Source organism: Neolamprologus multifasciatus, chromosome 7 (assembly GCF_963576455.1).
Source record: "Neolamprologus multifasciatus chromosome 7, fNeoMul1.2, whole genome shotgun sequence".
Classification (NCBI taxonomy): Eukaryota; Metazoa; Chordata; class Actinopteri; order Cichliformes; family Cichlidae; genus Neolamprologus; species Neolamprologus multifasciatus.
In genome coordinates, this window is record NC_140445.1 from 3,949,533 (window position 1) to 3,975,131 (window position 25,599).

The window sequence follows — 25,599 nt, forward strand, 5'->3', positions numbered from 1 at the left end:
TATACCTCTTCATCAACACTCAAAACAAGCATCACGTCTTTTCTCTGCATGAAACCCTACCACTGCTCACTGATCATTACCCTTTCCCTTATCTCGGCCTATGGAGAGAGGTGGGACAGAAGAGATTGAAGCCCCCTTCTAGCCTTATGTGATAAAAAAAAATGATCAGAGTGCTAAAACAGAGTCTGCTTGTAGTAAATCCTCTTTATTTTTAATCAAAGATAAATCAAAAATATTAATTTGATCAATATATAAAAGAGAAATGTAGTTTGAGTAGTGAATATCAATGTTCTGATGTTCTGATTTTGTGTTTGTACATGATCCAGCTTTGACCTTGGTGCTCATGGTTTGACTGCAGGGATGCAAGAAGATAAAAATTCTGTTACCAGTCCATTATTGTACGTGATCTTGAAGAAAAGGGGCATTAATGGTTGAACACAGAACCATAATTAATAATTGAATTAATTGAATAATTGCATTTGCTGATTGCTAATTACACAGAATACTGATTAGTCTAGAATCAGGTTTACTCAACGTGACTATATTTAGGTTTAAACCATCCATCCATCTTCCATCCATCTTCATCCGCTTTATCCGAGGCCGGGTCGCGGGGGCAGCAGCCTAAGCAAAGAGGCCCAGACCTCCCTCTCCCCAGCCACCTCCTCCAGCTTATCCAGCTCACCAAGGCGTTCCCAGGCCAGCTGAGAGATATAATCTCTCCAGCGTGTCCTGGGTCTGCCCCGGGGCCTCCTCCTGGGGGACATGCCTGGAACACCTCACCCAGGAGGCGCCCAGGGGGCATCCTTGTCAGATGCCCAAACCACCTCAGCTGGCTCCTTTCGATGTGGAGCAGCAGCGGCTCTACTATGAGCCCCTCCCGGATGGCCGAACTTCTCACCCTATCTCTAAGGGAGAGGCCAGCCACCCTTCGGAGGAAGCTCATTTCCGCCGCTTGTATCCGCGATCTCGTTCTTTCGGTCACTACCCACAGCTCGTGGCCATAGGTGATGGTAGGGACGTAGATCGACCGGTAAATTGAGAGCTTCGCTTTTACACTCAGCTCCCTCTTCACCACGACGGACCGGTGCAGCGTCCGCATTACTGCAGCTGCAGCCCCAATCCGTCTGTCGATCTCCGGCTCCCTTCTCCCATCACTCGCGAACAAGACCCCGAGATACTTGAACTCCTCCACTTGGGGCAGGAACTCATCCCCGACCCGGAGTGGGCACTCCATCCTTTTCCGGCTGAGAACCATGGCCTCAGATTTGGAGGTGCTGATCCTCATTCCTGCTGCTTCACACTCGGCTGCGAACCGCTCCAGTGCGAGCTGGAGGCCCTCACCCGATGAAGCCAACAGAACCACATCATCCGAGATGAGATTCTGAGGCCACCAAAGCGAAAGCCCTCCGCCACTTGGCTGCGCCTAGAAATCCTGTCCATAAAAATTATGAACAGAACCGGTGACAAAGGGCAGCCCTGGCGGAGCCCATCACCCACCGGGAACGAGTCCGACTTATTGCCGGCAATGCGAACCAAGCTCTTGCAACGGTTGTATAGGGATCGAATGGCCCGTAGCAATGGGCCAGACACCCCATACTCCCGCAACACCTCCCACAGGACACCCCGAGGGACACGGTCGAATGCCTTCTCCAAGTCCACAAAACACATGTAGACTGGTTGGGCAAACTCCCATGCACCCTCAAGTATCCTCGAGAGGATGAAGAGCTGGTCCAGTGTTCCGCGACCAGGACGAAAACCGCATTGTTCCTCCTGCATCCGAGGTTCGACTAGCGGACGAACTCTCCTTTCCAGCACCCTGGCATAGACTTTCCCGGGGAGGCTGAGGAGTGTGATCCCCCTGTAGTTGGAACACACCCTCCGGTCCCCCTTCTTAAAGATGGGGACCACCACCCCGGTCTGCCAGTCCAGGGGTACTGCCCCTGATCTCCACGCAACATTGCAGAGGCGTGTCAACCAGGACAGCCCTACAACGTCCAGAGCCTTCAGGAACTCGGGGCGGACCTCATCAACACCAGGGGCTCTGCCACCAAGGAGTTGTTTAACTGCCTCAGTGACCTCGCCTCCGGAAATTGGCGGGTCATTCCCCTCATCCCCAGACTCTGCTTCCTCCTCGGAAGACGCGTCAGTGGGATTAAGGAGGTCCACGAAGTATTCCTTCCACCGCCTGACAATTTTCTCAGTCGACGTCAGCAGCGCTCCGCCAGCACTATACACAGTGCAGGTAGAGCACTGCTTTCCCCTCCTGAGACGCCTGACGGTTTGCCAGAATCTCTTCGAGGCAGTCTGAAAGTCTTTTTCCATGGCCTCTCCGAACTCCTCCCACACCCGAGATTTTGCTTCAGCCACTGCCCGAGCCGCATTCCGCTTGGCCTGTCGATACCTGTCGGCTGCCTCCGGAGTCCCACAGGCTAACCAAGCCCGATAGGACTCCTTCTTCAGCCTGGTGGCTCCCTTCACCTCTGGTGTCCACCATTTGGTTCGGGGATTACCACCACGGCAGGCACCAACCACCTTGCGGCCGCAGCTCAATGCAGCAGCTTCGGCAATGGCGACGCTGAACATGGTCCATTCGGACTCAATGTCCCCCGCCTCCCTCGGAATGCTGTTGAAGCTCTGCCGGAGGTGTGCGTTGAAGATCTCGTGGACTGGGGCCTCTGCTAGTCGTTCCCAGCACACCCTCACTACGCGTTTAGGTGCACCAAGTCTGTCCAGCGTCCTCCCCGGCCACCTGATCCAACTCACCACCAGGTGGTGATCAGTTGACAGCTCAGCCCCTCTCTTTACCCGAGTGTCCAGAACATATGGTCGCAGGTCTGGTGATACGATTACAAAATCGATCATCGACCTACGGCCTAGAGCGTCCTGGTGCCACGTGCACTTATGGACACTCTTATGTTCGAACAAGGTGTTCGTTATGGCCAAACTGTGATTAGCACAGAAGTCCAATAACAAAGCACCGCTCGGTTCAGATCAGGGAGGCCGTTCCTCCCAATCACGCCCCTCCAGGTCTCGCTGTCGTTACCCACGTGAGCACTGAAGTCTCCCAGCAGGACAACAGAGTCTCCAGGTGGAGCACCTTCCAGCACCCCCCCCCCCCCCCCCCCCCCCCCCCCCCCCCCCCCCCAGGGACTCTAAGAAGGCTGGGTACTCCGAACTGCCACTCGGCGCATAAGCGCAGATGACAGTCAGGACCCGTTCCCCGACCCTAAGGCGCAGGGAATAAACCCTCTCGTCCACCGGGAAAAACCCCAACGTACCGGCAGCAAGCCGAGGGGATATTAGAATACCCACCCCAGCCCGCCGCCTCTCACCAGGGGCAACTCCAGACTGAGACAGAGTCCAGCCCCTCTCCAGGAGACTGGTTCCAGAGCCCAAGCCATGCGTAGAGGTGAGCCCGACTATATCTAGCCGGTACCTCTCAACCTCACGCACTAACTCAGGCTCCTTCCCCACCAGAGAGGTGACATTCCATGTCCCTATTGCCAGTCTTGGCAGCTGGGGGTCAGTCCGCCAGGGCCTCCGCTCCTGGCCGCCACCCGGAACACAATGCACCCGACCCCTATGACGCCTCCTGCGGGTGGTGGGCCTGCGGGACCCATATAAATAATAAAATATATTGCATGCACTAAGACAATTCAATTGTCCTGACAATTATAAGTAGAAGAGAATGGATGAACAGTATGAAATGATTATTAAGACAGGTCTCACACTGACAGTTTGAACTTGAAGTGTGTGCTACAGGATGGAGAGTGATTGAGTGATAGTCACTGAGCAGCCACTAATCTGTCTGACTTATAGATAAATATATAAATCTATATGTGATATATAAAATGTTTGATTTAATAAAAATAAATTATGTTAAAATGAAGATTTTGTGAGAATGTGCTAAAGACAAATCTAACTCTAATTTAATCTAAATAAGTAGAATTAACAAACTGAATGAAACACTAAGGTAACATTATTCATATTGGATTAAATATTTAAATGTGATGGAATTTTCTAGGTGATTAGATGTTAATAATGTCATTGGATGCTCCCAGGAGTGAGCTTAGATGTCATCTCACATCCCAATAGTTTGATTAAAATTCACTGTGGTGGTGTACAGAGGCAAAACTGCAGTAGTCATAGTACAAACTATCATTGTCCAAATATTTATGGACCTAACTACATATACTATACTTGAAAACAGAATTATTTAGAGACAGTCACAGTTAATATTCAAAGTTTCAAACTCTTCTAGGGTGTGTGTGCAGTGAATTCTCACAACATGTTGAGCTGGTTTTTCAAGCTGAACAGACAATATGTTGCAAGTATTATCACAAGTTCAAGGACACACACTGAAAGCTCTCCAGCTCCAGATCACTGCCACACCACTGTTTTTACATCATTTGCTCTGGTATGCATGTGAAACTGCTTGTAGCAGGTGTCCATCCTAATCTTACGACAGTTCTCACATTTTCTTCCTGCTGTTATGAATCTGATGCACAAAACAAAGGATTTTAAACGTTCTTTACCTTTAGGAAATAAAATGCCTAAGGTGACTGTTTGAGCCAAAAAAATAAATTATATGTGTTTAGTTTCTGTTCTTAGAGTCCATTTTTTTCTTCTACTGTACCTTTCTGCTGAGTGACTGTCTTCTGCTCGTCAAATACATTTCATTGCGATGTTGACCCTGTGCTAACTTGCATATGACAAATAAAACTGAAATTTTAATCTGATCTAAAATCATCCTTTTTGGGGCGATCGTGGCTCAAGAGTTGGACGTTTGCCTTGTAATCGGAAGGTTGCCGGTTCGAGCCCTGGCTTGGACAGTCTTGGTCGTTGTGTCCTTGGGCAAGACACTTCACCCGTTGCCTACTGGTGGTGGTCAGAGGGGCCGATGGCGCCAGTGTCCGGCAGCCTCGCCTCTGTCAGTGCGCCCCAGGGCGGCTGTGGTTACAATGTAGCTGCCATCACCAGTGTGTGAATGTGTGGATGACTGAATGTAGTGTAAAGCACTTTGGGGTCCTTAGGGACTAAGCAAAGTGCTATACAAATACAGGCCATTTACCTTTTTATTTTCTATCAGAGATGAATTTAAATTAGTTCCATCAATTTACATAAATGAGAAATGTAGTTTGAATAGTGAAAATGTTTTTTCTGATGTCTGAATTTTGTGTGTGTACATGATCCAGACCAGTGGCAGTCCTGTTTGGCGCCCTGGGCGAACACTCTCTCTGAACACCTAGTTAATCAGAGCTGGGCTATTCCCTTCACCCACATCGGCTCCATCTGAACTCTGCCTGCCGGGTACTGCTCATAGGATCAGACATTTTTTAACAGAGAGCCAAACAGATGTGTATGGGGGTGCTGGTGCTGATGATCAACAGGCTCAGCTGATTTATTCCTCTGTTGTTACACCAACAACAGACTGTACACCCACTTTGTCTTTGCTAAACTCTTACTTTCAATTCTTCCCAATAGATCCTCATTTCAACACCAATCTGATTTTAGTATATACTTTGACTAGGCCCCTCCAAAGCCTTTGTTTGTCTGCTTTTTTAATTAATGTATTTATTTCTGTTTTGAGGTAATTCGAGGTAAACTTGAATCATTGCCCTGCTGCATAACTCGAATGTGCTTGAACTTATATCAACGAGTTTAAGTTCTGGGAACTAATTAGATTTGACAGCGCTGATGCTGAGTTTGGCTTATACCTTTAGTAGTGTTGTGAAAATTAACTATATACCAGGTTTTTATTATTGTGAGCTCAAATACGGAAATTTGCAGGAGTGCTGGACTTTTTTCAAATTTTAACAAGCTAATTATAATAAATGATAAATTGTTTATTGTATCTGTTACAAACAGAATTGTTTTATATTGACTAGAATTTGGATTTTTGTTTTATTATGGTTTTAAAACCTGTTTCCTTTGATATGTTCACCTTTATGGACTAAATTTAGTTTGGTTTGTGGTTGTGGCTCACATCTTTGACACAGGGAACCAGAACACATGGATTTAAATGCAGACTCAGACGAGTGACACAAGTTTCAATGATTTTTATTATAAGTAAAGGATGGCACCGAGCCAGAGGACCCAGTCCAGCACACACACCAGGAAGGAACTGAGAAGGAGACAAGAATCCAAAATAAGGACACTTGGAAAGTTTCCTTCTACGGAGAGGTGATGTAATCCTGATTTACTGCTTCTGGAGTGTAAAACATCGTGTAGGATGGAGGAGAAACCGATGTTTGAGCACACTGCTGGTTGTTGAGAGCAGGTGTGTTGACTGAACTCCACCAGCTGATGGAGCTGTGCTCACTGGACTGGAGAATCCTGCCACTCACTAACACACAAACCAACAGGAGGAGGCAGCAAGACAGAGAACAAAGATGAGATTTTTCTGTTCCAAGCTACAAGATATTGTTACAGTTTATAACTCATCAACCCACCTTTGGTGTGAGCGGCCTCGGCCATTAATGATCAGCGCATCAGCTCTGCTGCCTCGTAGGAGTCATCGTTGAACACCTCCAGTCTCAGCTCCAGATTCAGCCACAGATCCACGTGAGCCCCTCGGCACGCTACAGTCACCAGGGAGTTCAGCTCCCCTGGATTACTGACTACCTGACAGGCGGCAAACTGCAGTCTACGGCTGTTACTCTGGACGTATATAAATATGTCTTAAATTATATATCTTATGATATATAATTTTAAAAATTTTTTTTAAGTATTTACTTTTTCATTCACTTTGAATGAATGAAGTTAATTTTAATTTATAATCTATTCTAACCTATTAAATTATGTAATAAAATTCTTCTTTTTTTTTTCTTTTTTTCTTTTTTTCTTTTTTTTATATTCATGCTCAATATGCCTCCCAATCAAAATGATTCAGAGGAATATGGCAAAGCTTTAAAGGACTGTTGTTCCCACAAGAGGACTTCAGATTTTGGTAAATAACTTCAACTACCGCAACATTAAAATCCTTGGTTATTTGTTTTATAACATTTGATTTGGCACAGTCGTTCACCATTGCTGACCAGTCCCTGAAAAGACTGACTCTACATGCATCTTGGATTATTGGGGGAAATACGAAAGAATAAATTGTGTTTTTGCCACGTTGTAAATGTGTTTCACGTGAACAAAAGGAATTTTTTGCCAGTGTTTGCAGCTCAGACACACAAGATTCAATTTTCTTACGGCAGCTGTGCTTTTCTTCTTTTTCTCTAAGTATCTTGATATTTTGGAAGATTTTACTTTTCAATTCCTTCAAATTGAAAGACTTCAGTTTGAAGGGATTGCTCTTGCATTTTTCAGTACTCTCATGAAAAACGTTCTTTGGATCCAACATGTTGGTATATGAGCAGGTAATATTTAGAAAAAAGTCTTGACCACCCAATCCCCAAAATTGTGTGAATCCTACAGTTGTTGAAATTCCATATTCTCTGTGCCAAGAATACGCCTCTTTACTGAGTAGAGACATACAGTTCAGGCAAGGACTATTGAGCGTATAAACCAGAATGCTCTCCACATAGGTTCCAAGCTGTTGCAAAATAATTTCAACCTCTTGACATAAAAGTGGCTCAGCATGTGTGTCATTTTCATAATCTACCTCAAATTCCGGTGAAACACAGACGGTCTTACTGCGTTTCATGAAAAAAATGGCCAATGCATATTGTTTACGTTCATGCATCTGCAGATAACCTTTGAGGGAAGGAAAAAATGTATTTGCATCGACACTTGGAATTTTGTCTGCCTCTCTCTGCATTTCTTTGATTTGATGATAACAGTCCTCTTTCTTTTTCTTTTTCAATCCTCGAATCAAATCACAGTTTTTCTTAAACAGTTCAATGTTTTGCTCGACTTCCAAACTTCCAAACAAATTTGGTAAACCATTTAAGTATGGCATTTGAAGTTTTGTCAGTATCTCTGAATAATCATTACAGGTTTCAAATTTAGGTAAAAAAATGATCTGATGACCGGATATGTTGAGAATGTTTGAAGTAAGAGGATTTATGGAGTCTGGGTGTGCATGAGATCTTTTTGGTTTCTTGATAATTATAAAATTATCTGGGAATGAGTCTTTTCTTTTGGTCGAGTGATCGCCTTTAGTTTTGGAAACAAAAGAAGCCGTTTGTTTATTATAGCGATTTTTAAAGAAGATAATCTTTCTGATGTTAAATTGGCTTTTACTGTGAAAGGACGATAATATCTTTGTTTTTTTGCTATTAAACATCCTGATTTCTTTTGGTTTATTTAATTCATATTCTTTGTGTTTCAAGCTCAACTTCAAGTTTATTTTCTGGAGCCAGTGTGCTCTTCTTTTCACTAAAGAAAGAGGGAAAAAGGCGTAATTTGTCAATTCACAGCTGTTAAAGTCGTGTTATTTAAAAAACGTGGCTGGTCCAAATTACAAATAAGATATTCTTTTTGGCATCTCACAATAAATAAAAACACAATCCATCAATTTGCAGGTAATTGAAAACACTACAAAGATGGAACATCCAGTGTTGAGGGTATTTTGCTTTTTTAAAAAAATGTGTTTAATTTAATGACTTTTAATTTGCTGCCAGTAAATGGCCCCAAAATACCCGCCTCTAGCGTTCAGCCCAACCGCCCCAAAAACAGAAAAATTGATTCATCACATTTTTCCAGTTTTATATATGCATTAACTCACCTTTGGTACGAATAGCCGTGCAGCTGTAACGGGCCAACTTTCGAGTCTTTTTCAAATATTTCATTACCTTGTCTGACCTGAAACAGGACAAATAATTGTGAAAGAATGAGTTCATCTTAACCTGGGAAAACAGTGCATACAGTCAGATCTGTAATTATTTGGATAATGACTCTGTAAGTATAAAAATGGCAGTAATTCCTAAGCAGCAACATTTGTATTATGTCCAAATACTTAAGGACCGAATCCAAAAAGTATTTTTAGAGACTGTTACAGTTAATATCCAGACTGAGATGATGTAAAATACTTGCTTTTTATGGATGATAGGCGTTTTTTTCTTTGCCATGACAAACACTCAGATTATTTGTGGCTTCGGTGGTAGTTGGTTTGCGTTGATTGGATTCTCCCAAAAAGTTGTTAAGATTTTTCAACCTAAACAGAAAAAATATTACCTGTATTACCACAGCATGTTAGCTACCATACACTGAAAGCTCTCATATCACATGGATACTCTTGTATCCATGTGAAATTACATGCAGCAGGTATCTGACCTACTTTTATAGATGTTTCTTGTTTTTGTCCTCCCAACTGTTTCAGTTTCTTGTGCAAGGAAAGTGTTGTCCTATCAGGCTTTTAAAATTGCCCGAGGTGATTAATGTGTGTGCATATGCATGTATACATATTAGTGATGTGCGATACCACTGATTTTCTTTCCGATCCAAGTAATAGTCAGGGTGGTATCGATGATACTGATCCGATACTGATACTTTATACAAAAACGTATTTTATTTATTGCATCTCAAATTATAGCGTCATAATGATTAGAGGACATCAGATTACTTGTTCTTATCACTTAATAATGCAGAGTTCATCACATAGAAATAAAAAAACTGAAGTTGTGTGCTATTTGAACTCCTTGCCTGCCTGCAGCACTAAAGGACTCCGTGAGAGACATCTGTCTCGCCCTAGCAGCACCTGTCCCTGTCCTCCTCTTCAGTTCACCTCAACATACGCTCGTCATATTCTGTGAAATGATTTACTCTGAGGTGTTTGACAAGGTTAGTGGTGTTGCCACAACCATACATGCCAACGCTCCCGATTTCCCGGAATCCCGGAGCCACCATTCTCCCGAATTTCCACCTGGACAACAAAATTGAAAACCATATCGCAGAATTCATAGCGCAGCCCAGCCAATTCCAGTTTCCAACAATGGCAGCAGCTACTTAGTTTTAATATTACTCTTATTTCTCTTTCTGGGTCGCAAAAAAACCCTTTTAACACATTTTCAGGTGTGAATGTAGCTGTGTAAACTTCAAATATCTGAGCCGATCGACGCGGTCTTTCGCTACTCGGGTTAAACATGATATATAAGTCACTTTGATAACTTAAAAATGTTATTGTTTGGCTTTTTCAGTGTTTTATTTGTTCGTGAGTAAATCGGTTTGGCTGAGATTAAAGTTATTAGATTAGATTAAATTAAACGTAACTTTATTAATCCATCGGGTGGGTTCTTCCGGGGTTTTCACACAGCTGAATAAACATCAAACAGAAAACTAATTAAAGAAAGTGTGAGACGGTCGAGAGTTTACGCCAGCGCCCTGTTATATTTTACATAGCAAGGAGCAGACGGCAGTTTCACTCCACCGAGGGAGCTCATGACGTACTACCCGGCTTTCTTTAGACCGCGAAGGCAGGTGTTGTGCCAAAAACTGATTGTCTGCCAGAAAGTGATTGCCGTCCGCTGGAGCGCGCGAAGCTGCTTAAAGCTGCAGCGCCCGGATTACGCGCGTTGCCAGCTACTTCTGTGCAACTGATATAACGGGGGGGGGGGGACGACGACAAACAAACACATTTATGCCTTTGTTATTAGGCAAATGTATGCATTTATGGAACTTTAACGTTTCTTGTAACCGAATTATGACGCTTATCAGAAGGTTGCTTTCAGTGTGTAGCGCAGTCAAGAATGACTACACGCATCAGGATGGAATAATTAATGCCTACAGGTTTAGTATGTCTACTCTCGTTGTTCATATTTGTTATAAGACTGTCGAATAGTAGTTAAAACAATAAAGACCTATTGTGCCAGTATCACCATGACTCTTTCTTGTTTGCTCAGAATAACGACTGAGAACATGGCATTTTAGCGCTAGCCTAACCTTTCCTCAGGTGGAAGCAGCCTCTGAATTTGGACACCCCCGCTGTTTCCGGGCCGGCTAACAATAACGGTGACATATAATATCTATTTACTATAATATTTTAATGTGAGAATTGATTCTAGAACATAAATGACTGGTATCGGAGGAATCGATATTTCAGGATCGATCCGCACATCACTAATACATATAGGGACAGAGAGATCTATATCTGTGTGTAGACAGATAAGATAACTGCTCTACGGTACTGAACAGGTTTACTTCAAGAAGCTATCTGAGCCAAATAAGCTGATACCAAATCATTAGGGTTTGTTGTGTTCTAATAGTAGAGTTGAAAGCTGAAACATGCTTTTTTGATCCATAGAGTTTGTTACATTGTTCACCTCACTGTCTAAGCTGCCACAGAAACTCAGATTTTTATTATTAACCCTAATATGTGTAAAAAAACAACAACATACAAAGAACAAAGAAACTTACCTATACGAGGCAGCAGAGCTGAGCAGTGGTAAAGGAGGTCTGACACGATTTTATAACCATACCTGAGCATGTGACCACTCTAACTCCTCCCCTTTCCTACCTGATCATATTACATTTATACTGAACACAAATTACCGTAAATGGTACCTGAACCAGGGAACGATAATCCACATCACACCCACTTTCAGTTTTCATTACTCTAAAATAGCACTAAAATGTTTCGTCATTTAATTGAAAAGTGTTAATAATAAAGTCTATATTTTATTATATAATATTTATTATATCATATATTAAATCTATGTAACAAAGTCAACCTTTATAATGTCTATTTTAGGGAGGTACAGGAGCAATGTGTCGTTAATGGACTTATTGTAGTATCACTACAGTGGTTAATAAACTGTTTACTTATATTACTTACTAATTATTATTATTATTACTTATTTATTTATTTAGTAATATTATTACTTATTACTTATGTGTTTCATATATGAAATAAAGTAATCTTGATTACTGTTAGTGTTATCTGAACCAGGTAGCAAACATGTACAACACTCACACACTCTCAGTTTTGTTTCTCTGAAGTCACTGTGGGTGTGCTTAAGTGTTTATCAGTTAACTGGAAAGTGTTACATCGCCTCCTGCCTGCCACACAGCGCTTCCTGACACTTAGGAAGACTGCAACAGCAATTACTTATGATGTTCAGCATCAGGGAAACAGTCATGTTGCAATAGTGTGCAAAACCAGACCTAAGAATGACTGACGTAACAAGTTAACAGAAGTAACATTTAGTCACTGTAGCAAAAGTCATCTGTAATGAAATACACACATTTTAGATGTAAGCACAGGAAGGAAAAATGAAAGCAGGATTTCTAAATGCATAATGTTTTATTATTCTTAGAATAATAAAAGCAATTTAATGTCATTAAAGAGTGTCTATTCTAAAGAGTAGACAATTACTAGTCTACTCTCAACATTCTATTCTACAAAACATATCTTTGTAATATAAAAGATAAAACATAAATGTGATAAAAAAAAATTATGAGATAATTGTAAAATATAAAATAATGAGGTACACATGTCCAGCTGGGATAATCACATCAGGGCCTTCTTGATGTGATGTTCGTCTGTTTCTCTGGCCGCTGTATCTGTGGGGACGGCATTCGCTGATCCATTTGTGATGGTTTATGGTACACATCAACTTTTAAATGTCCCCCATTATTGATGAAAATCTCACAGTCTAAGAAGCCTAACCTGCCACTTTTCATTTCCTGGTGAATTTGATGTGTTGGTGCACCGAGTTGATGGAATCAGGGAATTGTGGTACGTCCTGAGACTTGATTTTCACCCAGGTGTCAATGACTTCCAGGGTAAAATAACAAAGCCCTCTTTTCCACTTCTTCCATGTACAAATTGAGCACAATGGGTGAAACTAGGGAACCCATGGACATCCATGTTTCTCCCTGTACTGACCCTTGTATGTAAAACATGTGGAATTAAGACATTGTTCAAAGAACAAACACACTTGTTTGGTGCTGAGGCTGGGGTCATCCTCACGAACTACTTCCACTGCTTCACTAATAAGTTTTATTAGGTTTCTGTTCTTAGAGTGATATTTTAATATGAGTCTAGCTGTATAGACTTCCCCAGAAATGTGATTTACATCTTTAAACCTTGTGCTAACACTCTGAGAACTATTTCAAAAGAATCAGAAAAAAATTAATCAACTATTTTGAACACAAATTATATTAAAATTGTACAAGTATAGTAAGACATGTTATTTGCTCACTTCTTCTAATCACAGTCAGGCAGGAGTTTAATTTCTGTTAAAAAAATACAGACCTGATTAGCCCGTTGTAATAATGTGAATTATTGTTTGCAAGATGGTTTGTTCCACAATGGATTGTGTTGCTGCACGGACGTTTTAGAGTGACACACAAGTAAGGATTGTTAGGCTGTATGTTGCTGTTGTACATGGCAGAGGACCAATCTGAGTCGCATGACTTGTTAATGAAACTCACTACCCCGTTGGGTAGGAAATAGATATTCTGGAGTCTGTTGTGAATGAGACCAGAATATAACACCCGTTATAAGCATCAGCACCTGAAGCAGGAACAATAATGCACAACACACACTTTCAGTTTTGTTTCTCTGACATTCCTGCATCACCCGAGGAAAATGAATGCGTGTGCTGTCACTGCTTTGAGTTGTTAGGTAAAAGTTTTACACATCCTGGATTCAAGGGAAAGAATCAGCATCACTGCAATAGTTCATAAACTTAAAACAGGTTGTGTTTAAAGAATGTTGCCTAGCTACACTCACCCTGTACACCACCTTACAGACTTTTTCAGATTGCAGTGTTTGTATAAGATGTTGTTCACCTGCGTGCCCCTTCCTCCACTCTTACAGTGTCATGAAAATGTATTTGACCCCATCCTGATTTCTGATGGTTTTTAAAAATATTTTTCACACTTTACGTGTTTCAGATCAAACAAATATAATATTGATGGTAAATGGTCTGTATTTATATAGCGCTTTATTTTATCCCCATGGACCCCAAAGCGCTTTACACATTCAGTCATCCACCCATTCACACACTGGTGATGCCAAGCTACATTGTAGCCACAGCTGCCCTGGGGCGCACTGACAGAGGCGAGGCTGCCGGACACTGGCGCCACCGGGCCCTCTGACCACCACCAGCTGAGCTATTCAGAGGTGGATTGTGATCATTGTCCTGCTGCATAACCCGAATGAGCAGTTACAGCAAGTTGTCCAGATCCTGAAGCAGCCCAGACCATCACACTGCCACCACTGTTGGAATCTTGGCAGTGACACCTTGTGGTGAAAGAGTTAATTACAGCCACATGACCGGCTGCCCTTTGACGTATGGCAACACAACAGCATAGAAAAGCCTGATTTTACAGATACCTGCTGCATTTTAATGTTTGACTTTGTGCTGACTTTAGAATAACCACCATGTTTGACTGTTGGTTTCTTCTTATGAAATGCTGCTAATTTATGCCAGATGTGACAGGATGTAAACCTTCCAAAACCTTTTGTCCCTTCAGTTCACACAGTATTTAAATGTGGAATATTTGTGGAAATATTTCTTTATTTTATTTCTTTACTTGGGCAGCGGTGGCTACCACCACAGAATTCATTTTTCAAGCCACGTGCCAATACAGAGCAGAGCAGCTACAGTTAGGTCCATAAATATTTGGACAGAGGCAATTTTTCTAATTTTGGTTACGAGTTATTTTAAACGAAACAGCTTAGATGGAGTTGAAGTGCAGACTCTGAGCTTTAATTGAGGGGCCTGAACAAAACGATTACACAAAAATGTGAATAAAGCATTTGGACAAATTGTATTACTCAAAATAAAATGTTCATTTCTAATATTTGTTTGAAAACACTTTGCTGTAAATGACAGCCTGAAGTCTTGAACTCTTGGACATCACCTGGGTTTCCTCCTTTGTAATTCCACTTCTTTGCTTTAATAAACTCCTCAGTTGTTTTGGCTATATGTTTTGGGTCATTCATCTGTATTACAAAACACCACCCCATCAATTTGACTGCATTTAGCTGGATGTGAGCAGACAGTATGTCTGTTAACACCTCAGAATTCATTCGGGTGCTTCTGTCAATAAACAGTAGTGTCCCAGTGCCACTGGTATCCATGCTCACCCAAGGTAGGCTTTGAATCATGAGCTGCTCCATGTTTTCGCCATACTTTTTTCTTCCCATCAGTGTGGTAGACAGATTGGTTTCATCTGTCAAATGAACTGTGCTGACTTGCACCTTGTGGTGAGTCTTCTGTATTTACTTCCATGCAATCTTCCCTTTGTGGTAAACTTAAATATATCCATACACCTACCTCCTGGACAGTCTCGTTTACTCGGTTGGCTGTTGTGAAGGGGTTTCTTGTCACCGTGGAAATGATTCTTTGATCATCCGCCAACAGTGGATGAGCCGTGGACCTCCAAGTCTTTTTTTGCATTGCTGAGTTCACCAGTGCTTTCTTTCTTTCCCAGGATGCACCAAACTGTAGATTTAGTCCAAAGATCCAGACTTGGAGGCCAACCTGACCAATGGAAGATTGGCCTTTATTTACATGGCAGCAACAAATCCACAGCGATAGTGAAAACAGCTCTGTAATGAATCCAACAGCAAAACACAAGGGCAGACAAACAGTACATCACAGAAAAGAGTTAAGAAAACTGAGGACTTAAATACACACAAGGTAATAGCTGGCAAAACAAGATCAAATGTAACACAACTAGGACAAGAGATTATTTAAAAAAACAAAAAAACAAAAGAGAAAACAGAAAAACGAACGCTGAGACTAAAATGAATGCACTTGACAGGCCAAACTAAACACAATGGCTAAACTGACTAAACATAAAACATATGACAGAAACACATTAGACATGAAGAACATAGGCGTGCAGGAAAAACTTGAGAATAACAATGAAATCGATGAATAGAAAGGTATCAAAAAAACTGAAAACTACAAAAGTAGTAAATTCATCCCACTCCCATCCTGTTTTCTAGCTTCAGGAGCAGCAAGAAGACAGCTGTAGACTTTCAAAAATAATCAGGAGGCAGCTAAGGTACAAATAAGTGTGGAGGAGTCCAAAAGACAGTCCCCTTGTCTGTCACAGGCATCTCGTTTTGTTTTGTTTTTTTTACTCATGTTTAAAGTGCCTTTGGGTTTCTTACAAATCTAAGTAATTCATCAGCATCATTATAATAATAATAATTATTAATAATAATCATTAGTATGACATTCACACTGTGGACTCCTCAGTGGTTCTCCTCAGGAACAATGGAAGGTGAGATGAACTGTGTCAGTGTGAAGCACTGAATTACAGGCTGATGTCAAACCAGGTGACAACTCCACTATTGGGGATGTTTCAGAGAAAGAGGAATCAGCACTGCTTCTGCCCCACCTGGAAATCCTATATAACCCTATATTTTGAATGAAAAATGCAAAATCTTGCATAAATATTTTTCTCATGCCTAAAGATGAATAAAAATACTTGAATATGAATAAACAATTTTGTCCCCATAAGTGACTGTTAGTCCCCACAAGCATAGTTGAGTGACAATTTTTCTGTCCTCACAAAGATGTCTAAACATGCACACACACACACACACACACACACACACGCAACCCCGTTCAGCTATCTTAGTGAGGACCTTCACTGACATAATGCTTTCCCTAGCCCCTTACCCTAACCATTAAAAATGAATGCCTAACCCTAACCCTTACTCTAAACCTAACAATAACCTAATTGTAACCCTGACACTAAAACCACATTTTGATCCTCAAAATTGCCTTTAAATGCCTTCAAATTTGTGAGGACCAGTGACTGTTGGTTCTCACAAGTATAGTAGAATGCAGATTTCGGTCCTCACAAAGATAGCTAGACAGGAACACACACACACACACACACACACACACACACTGCACATGCTCCTGTCAGTACTTTATTTTATTACTTCCAGCCACCGGGGGGCGCTTGTTATCGTTTTTTCTCTGAAGCCAATGCCTCCGATCCTCAAATGCTTCATAAAATATCTTCGTAACTGTTTTGTTTACGTTTCATGATTCAGGAGATACGATATTTTAAAGCTAGTTCTCTTTCTTTTCTCTTTTTTCCATTAAGCCCCGCCCAGCCGTGCAGCGTTGAGAATCAAAACGTGCAGCCGAACGCATGCTGATGACGACACCGTCGACGATCCACAACAACAAAACAACAACAGAACTCAGCTGTTTGCTAGCTAACTAGCCGGCCTGGTTGCTCAGCGCTGTTCTCGGCAGTTTCCCGTCACTCTGATTTAGCCGCAGAAGTTTTAGAGCTGCTAATACGTCTGGCTATGAAATGGTTTCTAGAAAACGCTCAGTTATGTTCTGCAGTTGGGTTTAATTTTAACTTCCTTTGTCTGCTTTTTGCTGGCTTCTAGCTGATTAGCTTTACGACCGAGGACGGAAAGGAGGCTGTCTGCTCGCCATAAAGGTAACCACTCGCAACGCGCAAAAAACAAGCGCATAATGTCCAATGCGGTGTTAGTGCGCAGACTGTGAAATAGTCTAAATGTTGGCCTGTTGCATTTGAGAGAAGCTGGAAGCGAAGTATGAGTGATGGTGGGCGAATAACGGAACATTCAGCGCACCTGTGCTCAGGTTACGCTGTCACATGATCTATCCTGTAACTTCACTCCTGCACGTTATCTGAAGTTATTAAATGTGGACGTAGTAGCGTTACAAAAACCTGGTTGTTGCTCTATGTGCAGCACCTTGATCAACCTGTGTCGTTTTTAAATACATTTACTTGACAGGATTTCACAGGAAAAGCAATAAAGTTGCACTTTAAAGCAAAAAGACGAATTAATGGGAACATGTTCTGCGCATGTCTTTCTGCTCTTTATTTATTTTTATTTTTTTTAATTTAATTTGTGGACTCCTTTTCGCTTAAGGCACCTTTCTTATGATTGGCTGCACCAAGCAAAGTGGAGGCTTGAACGGCCGGTGGGTGTGGCACACGGATATCCTGAACAGAGCTGACCTCTGACCTTTGGCTCACAGGAATTAGTTGTAGGTACACTGACGTCAGTATTTGAAACTTTGTATTTAATGTGACAATACACTACTGAAAGAGCATGATGCATATGATAGATAAAATGATATTTTGGCAGTGCTCTTTTCCACTTACAGAATGGGTTGACTTTATGTTCCTATTATATGTTGTTGTTGTTTAAGGTGTTTCCTCCTGGTTTTACATTTCTATACTTTATACGTTATCATCACACAGGCACAGTTAATGGTTTATATTTCTCAGAAGTCAACTTGAAATGACCCACTGGCCAATTTTAGTTGGACAAAAAGCAATATCTCTAAGAATGAGCCTGGTATTTCTTTAAAAATACTTGTATATATTTGTAGTGTAGAAGTTGCTACTTATTTTGAGTGCTTCATTTGTATGTTACAAACTGATTAGGCCTCAGTCACGCAGGCTTAGAAACAGAGTAATGATGTGAATTGCCTGACCAGTTGGCAGCTGTGCACCAAACCCTCCCTGCAGGCCTCGACTGGGACAAAAAAATCGGCCCGGGCATTTTGACTAGAGACCAGTCCACAAGGTATTATAGGAAAAGCCATAAAGCCTTTGAATGAAAACAAATGCTGTTGTGACAATAATGTACACACTCTTGTTGGTATATATGATGATCAGATGACCACTTTGGTTCTAAGATTCAGAATTAATTATTTATTAAAAGCTAGACACTTTAAATGAGAATAAGAAAGAAAAGTATTTCCTTGTGCCCCCCTCTCCCTGTTAATGCCCTACCTGGCCCCCTGGCAAAACTTTGCTAGACCCGCCCCTGCACAGTTATCAGCTGTCAGCTACTTAGAAAAGGATCCTGGTGTTATTTGTCTCTCAGAAACAGTTCATAACTTCAACTCATTTATGTCACCTAAAAGGTAAACCTGTTTCTCCATCACCTGTTCAGCTCTGATGATTCAGTAAGGACATCTCCTGGTTTCATCTTCATGTTTCCCTCTCACCACATATCCAAACCGACATCATGACCAGCAGCTTTTACAGCTGTGGCTCCAGCAAACATCAGCTGATACTAGAAATTAATATTAAATAAAATCTAACAACAGCTTATTAAACTTAAACGTGCTGCTGTTGTTTAGTGCGACATCTGCTGGTTTCCTCTTTCTGGCACAAAGTGGGCGATAAACAAACACAAGAGAAAAGCCGATCAGCTGATTATTGATCAGTTTCATGATTGAAGTAGCAATAGGAGAGGGGGGGGGGGATGAGAGAAGAAGAGGCAGCTGCAGCGTAAAGAGATAAATAAAATAAATCCAGATTTGTGTCTTTTTCTTTTTCATTCTAGCTGAAGTACGAGACAAATCGCGTTCCTTTCCACCTCAATACCATCTTCTTCTGTTTGTCTGTGATAAGACTGCTTTCAGAGCAAGGGGGAGGGTGTATCTGACCTCGGCTGTAACCACTCCAGCCCAGAGTCGATCATGAAACACTGGCCAATCCACCATCTTTCATTGTTTATACTGTTACAAAAAAACAAAACATTGGCCCACCCGGCAAATGCCCAATGGCCAGTCCAGCTGTGCCTCCCTGTGATTGGTGACTGCAGTCACTTGTAGCTTGCATGGGAGACATTGACTTGTCTGCAAGAACTCACCATTTACTCTCCAAGCTGCAGTGAAATTTGCAGCTGCCATCAGCCTCCTGTAACCACTCACTCAGACACTTTTTACCCCTCAGCTGTAAAAGGCTGATGGGCGACAGGGACACCCAAGATTGTGAACGCGACAACTCGAGAAAATGGCAATGAAGGACTTTCAAGTTGATACCATGTGTGTATCTAGTAAACACGTCAGACGAGTTTGAATCTTAGTGACATCGACTGGCTACTTTTTTCCTTTACCATTTGGTGGTTGCCAGCTGGGTCACTTATCGGTGACTGAGGCCTTGAGCAGCTTGTTTCATGCTCATGGACTCCAGTGTCATAAAACTGTTTTCAGTTACATTAAAAAAAATTGTGGGCATTGACCAGAGAAAACGAAGAGAAGGTGCTTAAGGTCTTAATCTAGGTTGTCCATAAGATTCTGTAACACTGAGAAGGCTTTAGAGTCTGTTCTGTCCAAGGGAACCCACGGCAGATTTATGGGTGAGATTTGGGAAAATTAGCGAAGGTATTCACGTACTTGGTGAAGGCAGGTAAGCCACAGTCTTTCACGAATACTAAGGTTCAGTAAACAGCTCCACAAACCATCATCAGGCCGGCCGCGTTGTGAAGTTTTACCAGACTGGCAAAGACTGTAGCTGAGGACGTTTCCATGATGTTAAATGTAAAAACTCTTACTAACACTGAGAATATAAACATGAATATTGGCTTTGATGATGAGGATAAATGATGCGTACAAGACACATAGTTTAGTATAAAAATCACACACACTGGCTCCTGAACAACTGCAGAGATTATTTTATTCCACATGTTATCATCAGCAACTTGGAAAAAAATCTTATTTGTTTCTGCTTCATGTTTTTATGTTGAAGGCACTGATGCAACAATGTTCATGGCAAAGTCTGACTCCAAAAGCAACTGGTGGAGATTCTGACCCCCACCAATGACCACGAATATTATTTCTTCCCCGTTCATCATGTCCCCACGAAAAAGAACCCTCGTCCCGGTAAGCAGCCGGCGGAAAGCAGCGGACGACTACTTCCCCTTCAACTTGCTGCCGGTGGAGTGCCAGCTGCACGTCCTGTCCTTTCTGAACGAGGTGGATAAGTGTAGCTGCGCCCTGGTTTGCGCGAGCTGGAGCTGCCTCGTCCGCTCGTGGAAGCTGTGGCGGGTGGCCGACTACTCCCGTCGCGTTGGCTTCCACCTCGGTCAGGAGGGGTTGCTCGTTTCCAACCGGGAGTTCGAGAGGTGGAAATCCTGGGTCCAGCACTACACCTACCACCTCATCTCCCGCCGGGCCAGCCTGCTCACGCTGAGGGCCAGCTTCGACCTGGGGGATCGCTGCAACAAGTGGGGCGAGCTGCTGAGCCACCTACTGGACAATGTCCACTGCAGAGACCTCAGCCACCTCGACCTTAACTGGACTTTTACTCTTCTAGAGCCGCTCGACCTCAGAGTCCACTCCAGCCCCAGTTCACACCAGGATAACATTACCAAAATAGACAAGGTAATTTGTTTCTACTGGTTTTATTTTCTAAGAACTGCCACCTTACACAGTTCAGGTAGAAAGAAATAAGTTTGCTTTATATCAAGCTAGAAAGCAAAACATTATATCAGGTATGAGTAGTCGTTTTTTCTTTATTTTGTGCTTTTTTGTGCTGTAGAATAAAAGAGAACAAGAGAAAAAAGAATCAGGCATATTGTTGCTCTCTGGAGGTCTGAGCACAAACCCACGATTATATGACGTACAGGAGAGCATGAAGTCCTGATTTTTAGCAATCAAATTTTAACAGAGGCCATCCTGAAACAGGAAACAAGTAAATACCCCAAAACAGCTCCTCCTATTCTACATGTCAGTGCACATCCCACCTAAAAATCCACAGAATCCCATCTGACTTAAACAAATAACTACATGGTCTATGTCGGATAAATATTTCTGTTTAACTCTGCATAAGTCAAATCTTTTCACGTGGCTCTAATGGGTCCCCAAACAGCTTTGCCTATTTTGCGGTTTCTACTGAAAGAAGTTTGCAGTGTTCTTTGACGTAGAAAGTTAGTGATATTCGGCGATTTCAGGCCTCAGTGGATGAAATAACTTCAACAAGGATCAACTTCAAGGCGACTACCAATTAGAGCACAGGATACTGCTGATTGATATGTGATAAGGTAGTTCCTGTGTCGACGCCCATTTACCCAGTATTAATTTTAGTCAATTTTTCCCCAAGCGAGGCCATTATCTTTGTGCCTTTTTAAAGTTTGTTCAGTTTTTATCGTTAAAATATGGAAAACATCCTAACTCGGCAAAATAAATACAAAACCATAAAGATGGAAAAAAGGAGACAAATTACATTTTAAATCTAAATGTGATGCAATAAGGAGCCAGTCCAGTAAGTGATGCAGAGGGTGTTTTAGTTAGTGTTTATTGTCTTTTTGGAAATTGTATTTGTGGCAACTGTCAGGTGAACAAAAAAGACATCATATTCACAGTTACATGCATTAACAACAGCTGTGATTTCATCAAGAGTCAGAGCATCACAGCGTACAAGCTACACACCTCATGTCACCACAGTCGTTCATTAGATTTATACTAGAAGGTAGAAAAGAGGTGGTTCCCTGTAGGGCTGCCACGATTAGTCGACTATTAAAATCGTCGACGACTGATTTAATAGTCGACGCGTCGTTTGAAGCTTTGTAAGATCCCAAAAGCCGCAGGAATAAGTAGTAGGATTTAAGAGTGTAATAACGGACTGAAACAGAAGATGGCAGCACTGCATGTACAAGGATGCCAGCTGCCGTTAAAACCCGAAGAAGAAGAAGCTGTGTCCCAGAATTCATAGCGCAGCCCAGCTCAGTTTCCAACAATGGCGGCAGCTAGTTAGTTTTAATATTACTCTTATTATTCTTTCTGGGGTACAAAATAAACAGTTAACATATTTTCAGGCGAGAATGTAGCTGTGTAAACCTCAAATATCTGCTCAGTTTATCAAGACACCACATATTTTCAAAAGCGCTCTGACGTTTTCGGAGAAGTCTGTTACCCACTAGCTCGATAGTTAGCCGGGGGCTAGGCTCACTAGAGCCGTGAGAACACCGGACTCCCGGCAAATCGTTTTCAAACCCACCGCAGTCTTTCGCTACTCAGGTTAAACATATATAAGTCACTTAGATAACTTTAAAATGATATTGTTTGGCTTTTTTAGTGTTTTATTTGTTCCTGAGTAAATCGGTTTGGCTGAGATTAAAGTTGTAGTTTTTACACAGCTGAATAAACGTCAGGCAGACAGCTGATTATCAGAAGTGTGAGATGCTCGAGAATTTACTCCGGTGTCCTGTTATATTTTAGATAGCAAGGAGCAGACGGCTGAGTTTATTAAACTCCACTGAAACAATCTGCAAATTTCATTAAAATTTAAAAAACTATCATCTTGTCTTTATTTTTAGTTAGCACATACCTTACACACTTCAAGCTGTGAGCTAATGATAGTTATATAAGAGCAGATGCTGCTGGTGCAATAAGCTGTACGTTTTATGTCCAATGGATGATGATCTGATTAGTCGACTAATCGTAAAAATAATCGGTGACTAGTCGACTATCAAAATAATCGTTTGTGGCAGCCCTAGTTCCCTGTACCTGGGTCCTCATGATCGTAGCGCATCATAGTCTTATTGAGGGTTTGGAGGGTTTCTTTATTATCTACATATAGCGAAAAGTAGCAGGCAATAAAACAGAGAGTCAGAAGCACGTAGGTTATTTGTCCATAATTGTTTGTGATGGCTACAGCCGTTTGGATGAGCTCTGTTAGCTGATGAAGGAATCCAACCAATGTGTTGATTCAAAATGACCTAAAACAGCAGCAAGTTTGGATGCATTTCACAACAAGCGGATGAATAATCCAGGTAACAGAAACATTCCTCCACAGTAACGTGTCCGGGATTAAACTACAAACAGTGTAATCCCCCCACATTCCTTCTTGCAGCTCAGATTAACACCCAGCACCTTTAACCGCTGTTATAGGATTAATGCATTCTTATGTTGTGTATCGTGTGGTCCGTGTAACTGTAGATGTTTTATTTTCTTAAAGATTTTTACTCAGTTTGAATTTATGCTTGAATTTTTTATAAAGGGTGTGATAACATCAGTATTCAGATGGTTTTGAACCCTTTTAAAGTCTGAAGCTCAAATATAGCATCTGCTGTCCCACATGGTGCAACACTGAGACGAAGATATGTTTTACATTTGGAGTACCGGTCCACTTTTACATGTGTTTCATAGTGAGTGAGTATGAATCCATAGGGAGAGGTAGATTTAAACCCTATCGTAAGAGGAACAGAAGGAGTAGAGGAGTTTTCTGAGAAGCCTGGACAGCACCGGCTAACTCATTTGCATAACTGGTTCAAGTTCCACCTGCAAGTGAGGCAAATATGAATGCAAGCATCCATGACCGGCAACGCTAATGTGTCACTTGTTTTCTTTTCTCTTGTCTTTGATTTGTCAGGTGACTCGCTTCCAGGAGCTGCTGAGCAAGCTGACCCAGAACTGCCCACGCATCTCCAAGATGCGCCTACATTTTGACTGGTCGGATTTGTCCGTGTCGTTGCTCACGCAGTTCCAGCAGCTCCGAGTCCTCGAGCTCAAATACTTCTGGGTCTTTAAATGCGTGACTCCCTCAACGCTGCAGATGCTCATCAAATCCCTGCCTAACCTCAAGTCTCTGACATTAAACATCTTGGTGCCGCTGAGGAACCTCGGCATCTCCTACACCCTGGAGTCTCAGTCTCTGGAGTTTTTGGACGTGTCTCCGAGCCGAGGCTTGGTCTTCTCCTGCCTTAAGCTGCCAGCCCTGCGTGAACTTCGAGCCAAGAAGATTGTCCTGCGTGTCACGCTTGATCGCAGGACCAGGACGCGCATCCAGAGCCGCTGGCCCTGCCTGTACCACGTCCTCCGGGAGGGGACGCCGAAGCTTCAGGCTCTAAACAACGAGAGGCTCCTCCCTACATGGAGAGAGAAGAGTTACGGAGAGCTGACTGCTATCCTGGAACAGTCCTGCTACTGTGTTCAGCATCTAGACAGCTGGCTGTGGTAGTCAAACGCATGACATTAAATGAAGTTCTTACATTTATCATTTCATGGTGAAATCTATAAAGGAGCTAAATATTGCTTTTACGTCGCATTTTTATTATTATTATTGTTTAAAAGAACTGAAGACTTTGAGAAGAACAAACTCGTTGCTGACAGAAGTAGATAAAAGCTGAGATTTGATAGAAAAGTCGTTTCCAACTCTGCTGTTCCAGTTGGAAACGTCCAAATCCTGACAAGGCAATCACCCGCAACACAGTTTTCTTAATTTTGTCCAGTTTTCTCAAAGCTTAATGTTAATTCTGTGATTGAAGATCTGCTGGAAACATTTGTAACGCCCACAAGCGGAGATGCATACATTGTAGCTACAACTACACCATGAGATGTGTGCACTGAGGCCCAATACCAGAAGACAGCGTGTACTGGTGACGATTAGAGAATAAAGGCAAAATGTTTTAGATTTATTTATAAATTTTATTCTTAAGAAATAGAAATCAATATGGGGGGGGGGAAAAGCTGTCAGCACTAAATTCAAAGAAATGAAGGTAAGAAAATATTGTCTTAAAATATGACTGCTTCATTCTGAAATTATTAACTTTTGACTGGGAAAGACCCTTTCTCCCTCATGAAAATATTTTAGCTCTATTCTATGAACATTACATTTGCAGATTTTACTCTAAAACTCTTCTCTCGCTCCTCAGTATAGGCTTGGTTTCAATCCCAGAAATATTGTGGCTCTTCTTAAAATATCAAAATGTAATTTTACAGCTAAAAAATTGCAGTTTTTATTTGTATTGTGTGTGTGTGTGTGTGTGTGTGTGTATATATATATATATATATATATATATATATATATATATTTTTTTTTTTTTTCTTTTAAAGAGTTTGTACATTACATTTGCCTTTATTCTCAGCATCAGATTACCAGCATATTTCCTCCACTGTAGAAAGCAGATGGTTATTGTACTGTATTTTGTACTCAGTCGTTCCTTGAATT

General features: G+C 41.8%; 2 protein-coding genes across 4 annotated transcripts; one reads left to right on the forward strand and one right to left on the reverse strand.

Moving 5' to 3' along the window:
• Positions 1-6,044: 6,044 nt before the first annotated feature.
• On the reverse strand, positions 6,045-11,353 carry LOC146513511 (uncharacterized). 2 transcript variants are annotated; one of them, XM_085166814.1, is made up of 5 exons: positions 11,302-11,353; positions 8,983-9,103; positions 8,675-8,751; positions 6,453-8,325; positions 6,045-6,346 (listed from the first exon to the last, which is right to left on the reverse strand). In XM_085166814.1, exons 2-4 carry the CDS (start codon positions 9,015-9,017, stop codon positions 6,863-6,865), a joined length of 1,575 nt encoding a protein of 524 aa, XP_085022940.1. In that variant the 5' UTR covers positions 9,018-9,103; positions 11,302-11,353; the 3' UTR covers positions 6,045-6,346; positions 6,453-6,862. The 2 variants fall into 2 exon arrangements, with proteins under 2 accessions (XP_085022940.1, XP_085022941.1); XM_085166815.1 differs by lacking the exon at positions 11,302-11,353 and adding an exon at positions 9,227-9,534.
• A 5,556-nt stretch (positions 11,354-16,909) lies between these two features.
• LOC146513512 (uncharacterized) lies at positions 16,910-24,681 on the forward strand. 2 transcript variants are annotated; one of them, XM_085166835.1, is made up of 4 exons: positions 16,910-17,319; positions 17,780-17,897; positions 20,398-21,032; positions 24,022-24,681. In XM_085166835.1, exons 3-4 carry the CDS (start codon positions 20,469-20,471, stop codon positions 24,607-24,609), a joined length of 1,152 nt encoding a protein of 383 aa, XP_085022961.1. In that variant the 5' UTR covers positions 16,910-17,319; positions 17,780-17,897; positions 20,398-20,468; the 3' UTR covers positions 24,610-24,681. The 2 variants fall into 2 exon arrangements, with proteins under 2 accessions (XP_085022961.1, XP_085022960.1); XM_085166834.1 differs by lacking the exon at positions 17,780-17,897 and having other exon boundaries at positions 16,913-17,319.
• Positions 24,682-25,599: the final 918 nt, after the last annotated feature.

Excerpts from the sequence above, each read along its gene's own strand:
- LOC146513511 (XM_085166814.1), bottom strand. The coding sequence starts at position 9,017 with ATGGCAAAGAAAAAAACGCCTATCATCCATAAAAA. Across the intron at positions 8,752-8,982 it reads ACGCCTATCATCCATAAAAA|GTCAGACAAGGTAATGAAAT; the intron begins GCAAGTATTTTA and ends GTCCTGTTTCAG. Across the intron at positions 8,326-8,674 it reads CACGGCTATTCGTACCAAAG|TGAAAAGAAGAGCACACTGG; the intron begins GTGAGTTAATGC and ends CTCTTTCTTTAG.
- LOC146513512 (XM_085166835.1), top strand. The coding sequence starts at position 20,469 with ATGACCACGAATATTATTTCTTCCCCGTTCATCATGTCCCCACGAAAA. Across the intron at positions 21,033-24,021 it reads ACATTACCAAAATAGACAAG|GTGACTCGCTTCCAGGAGCT; the intron begins GTAATTTGTTTC and ends TTGATTTGTCAG.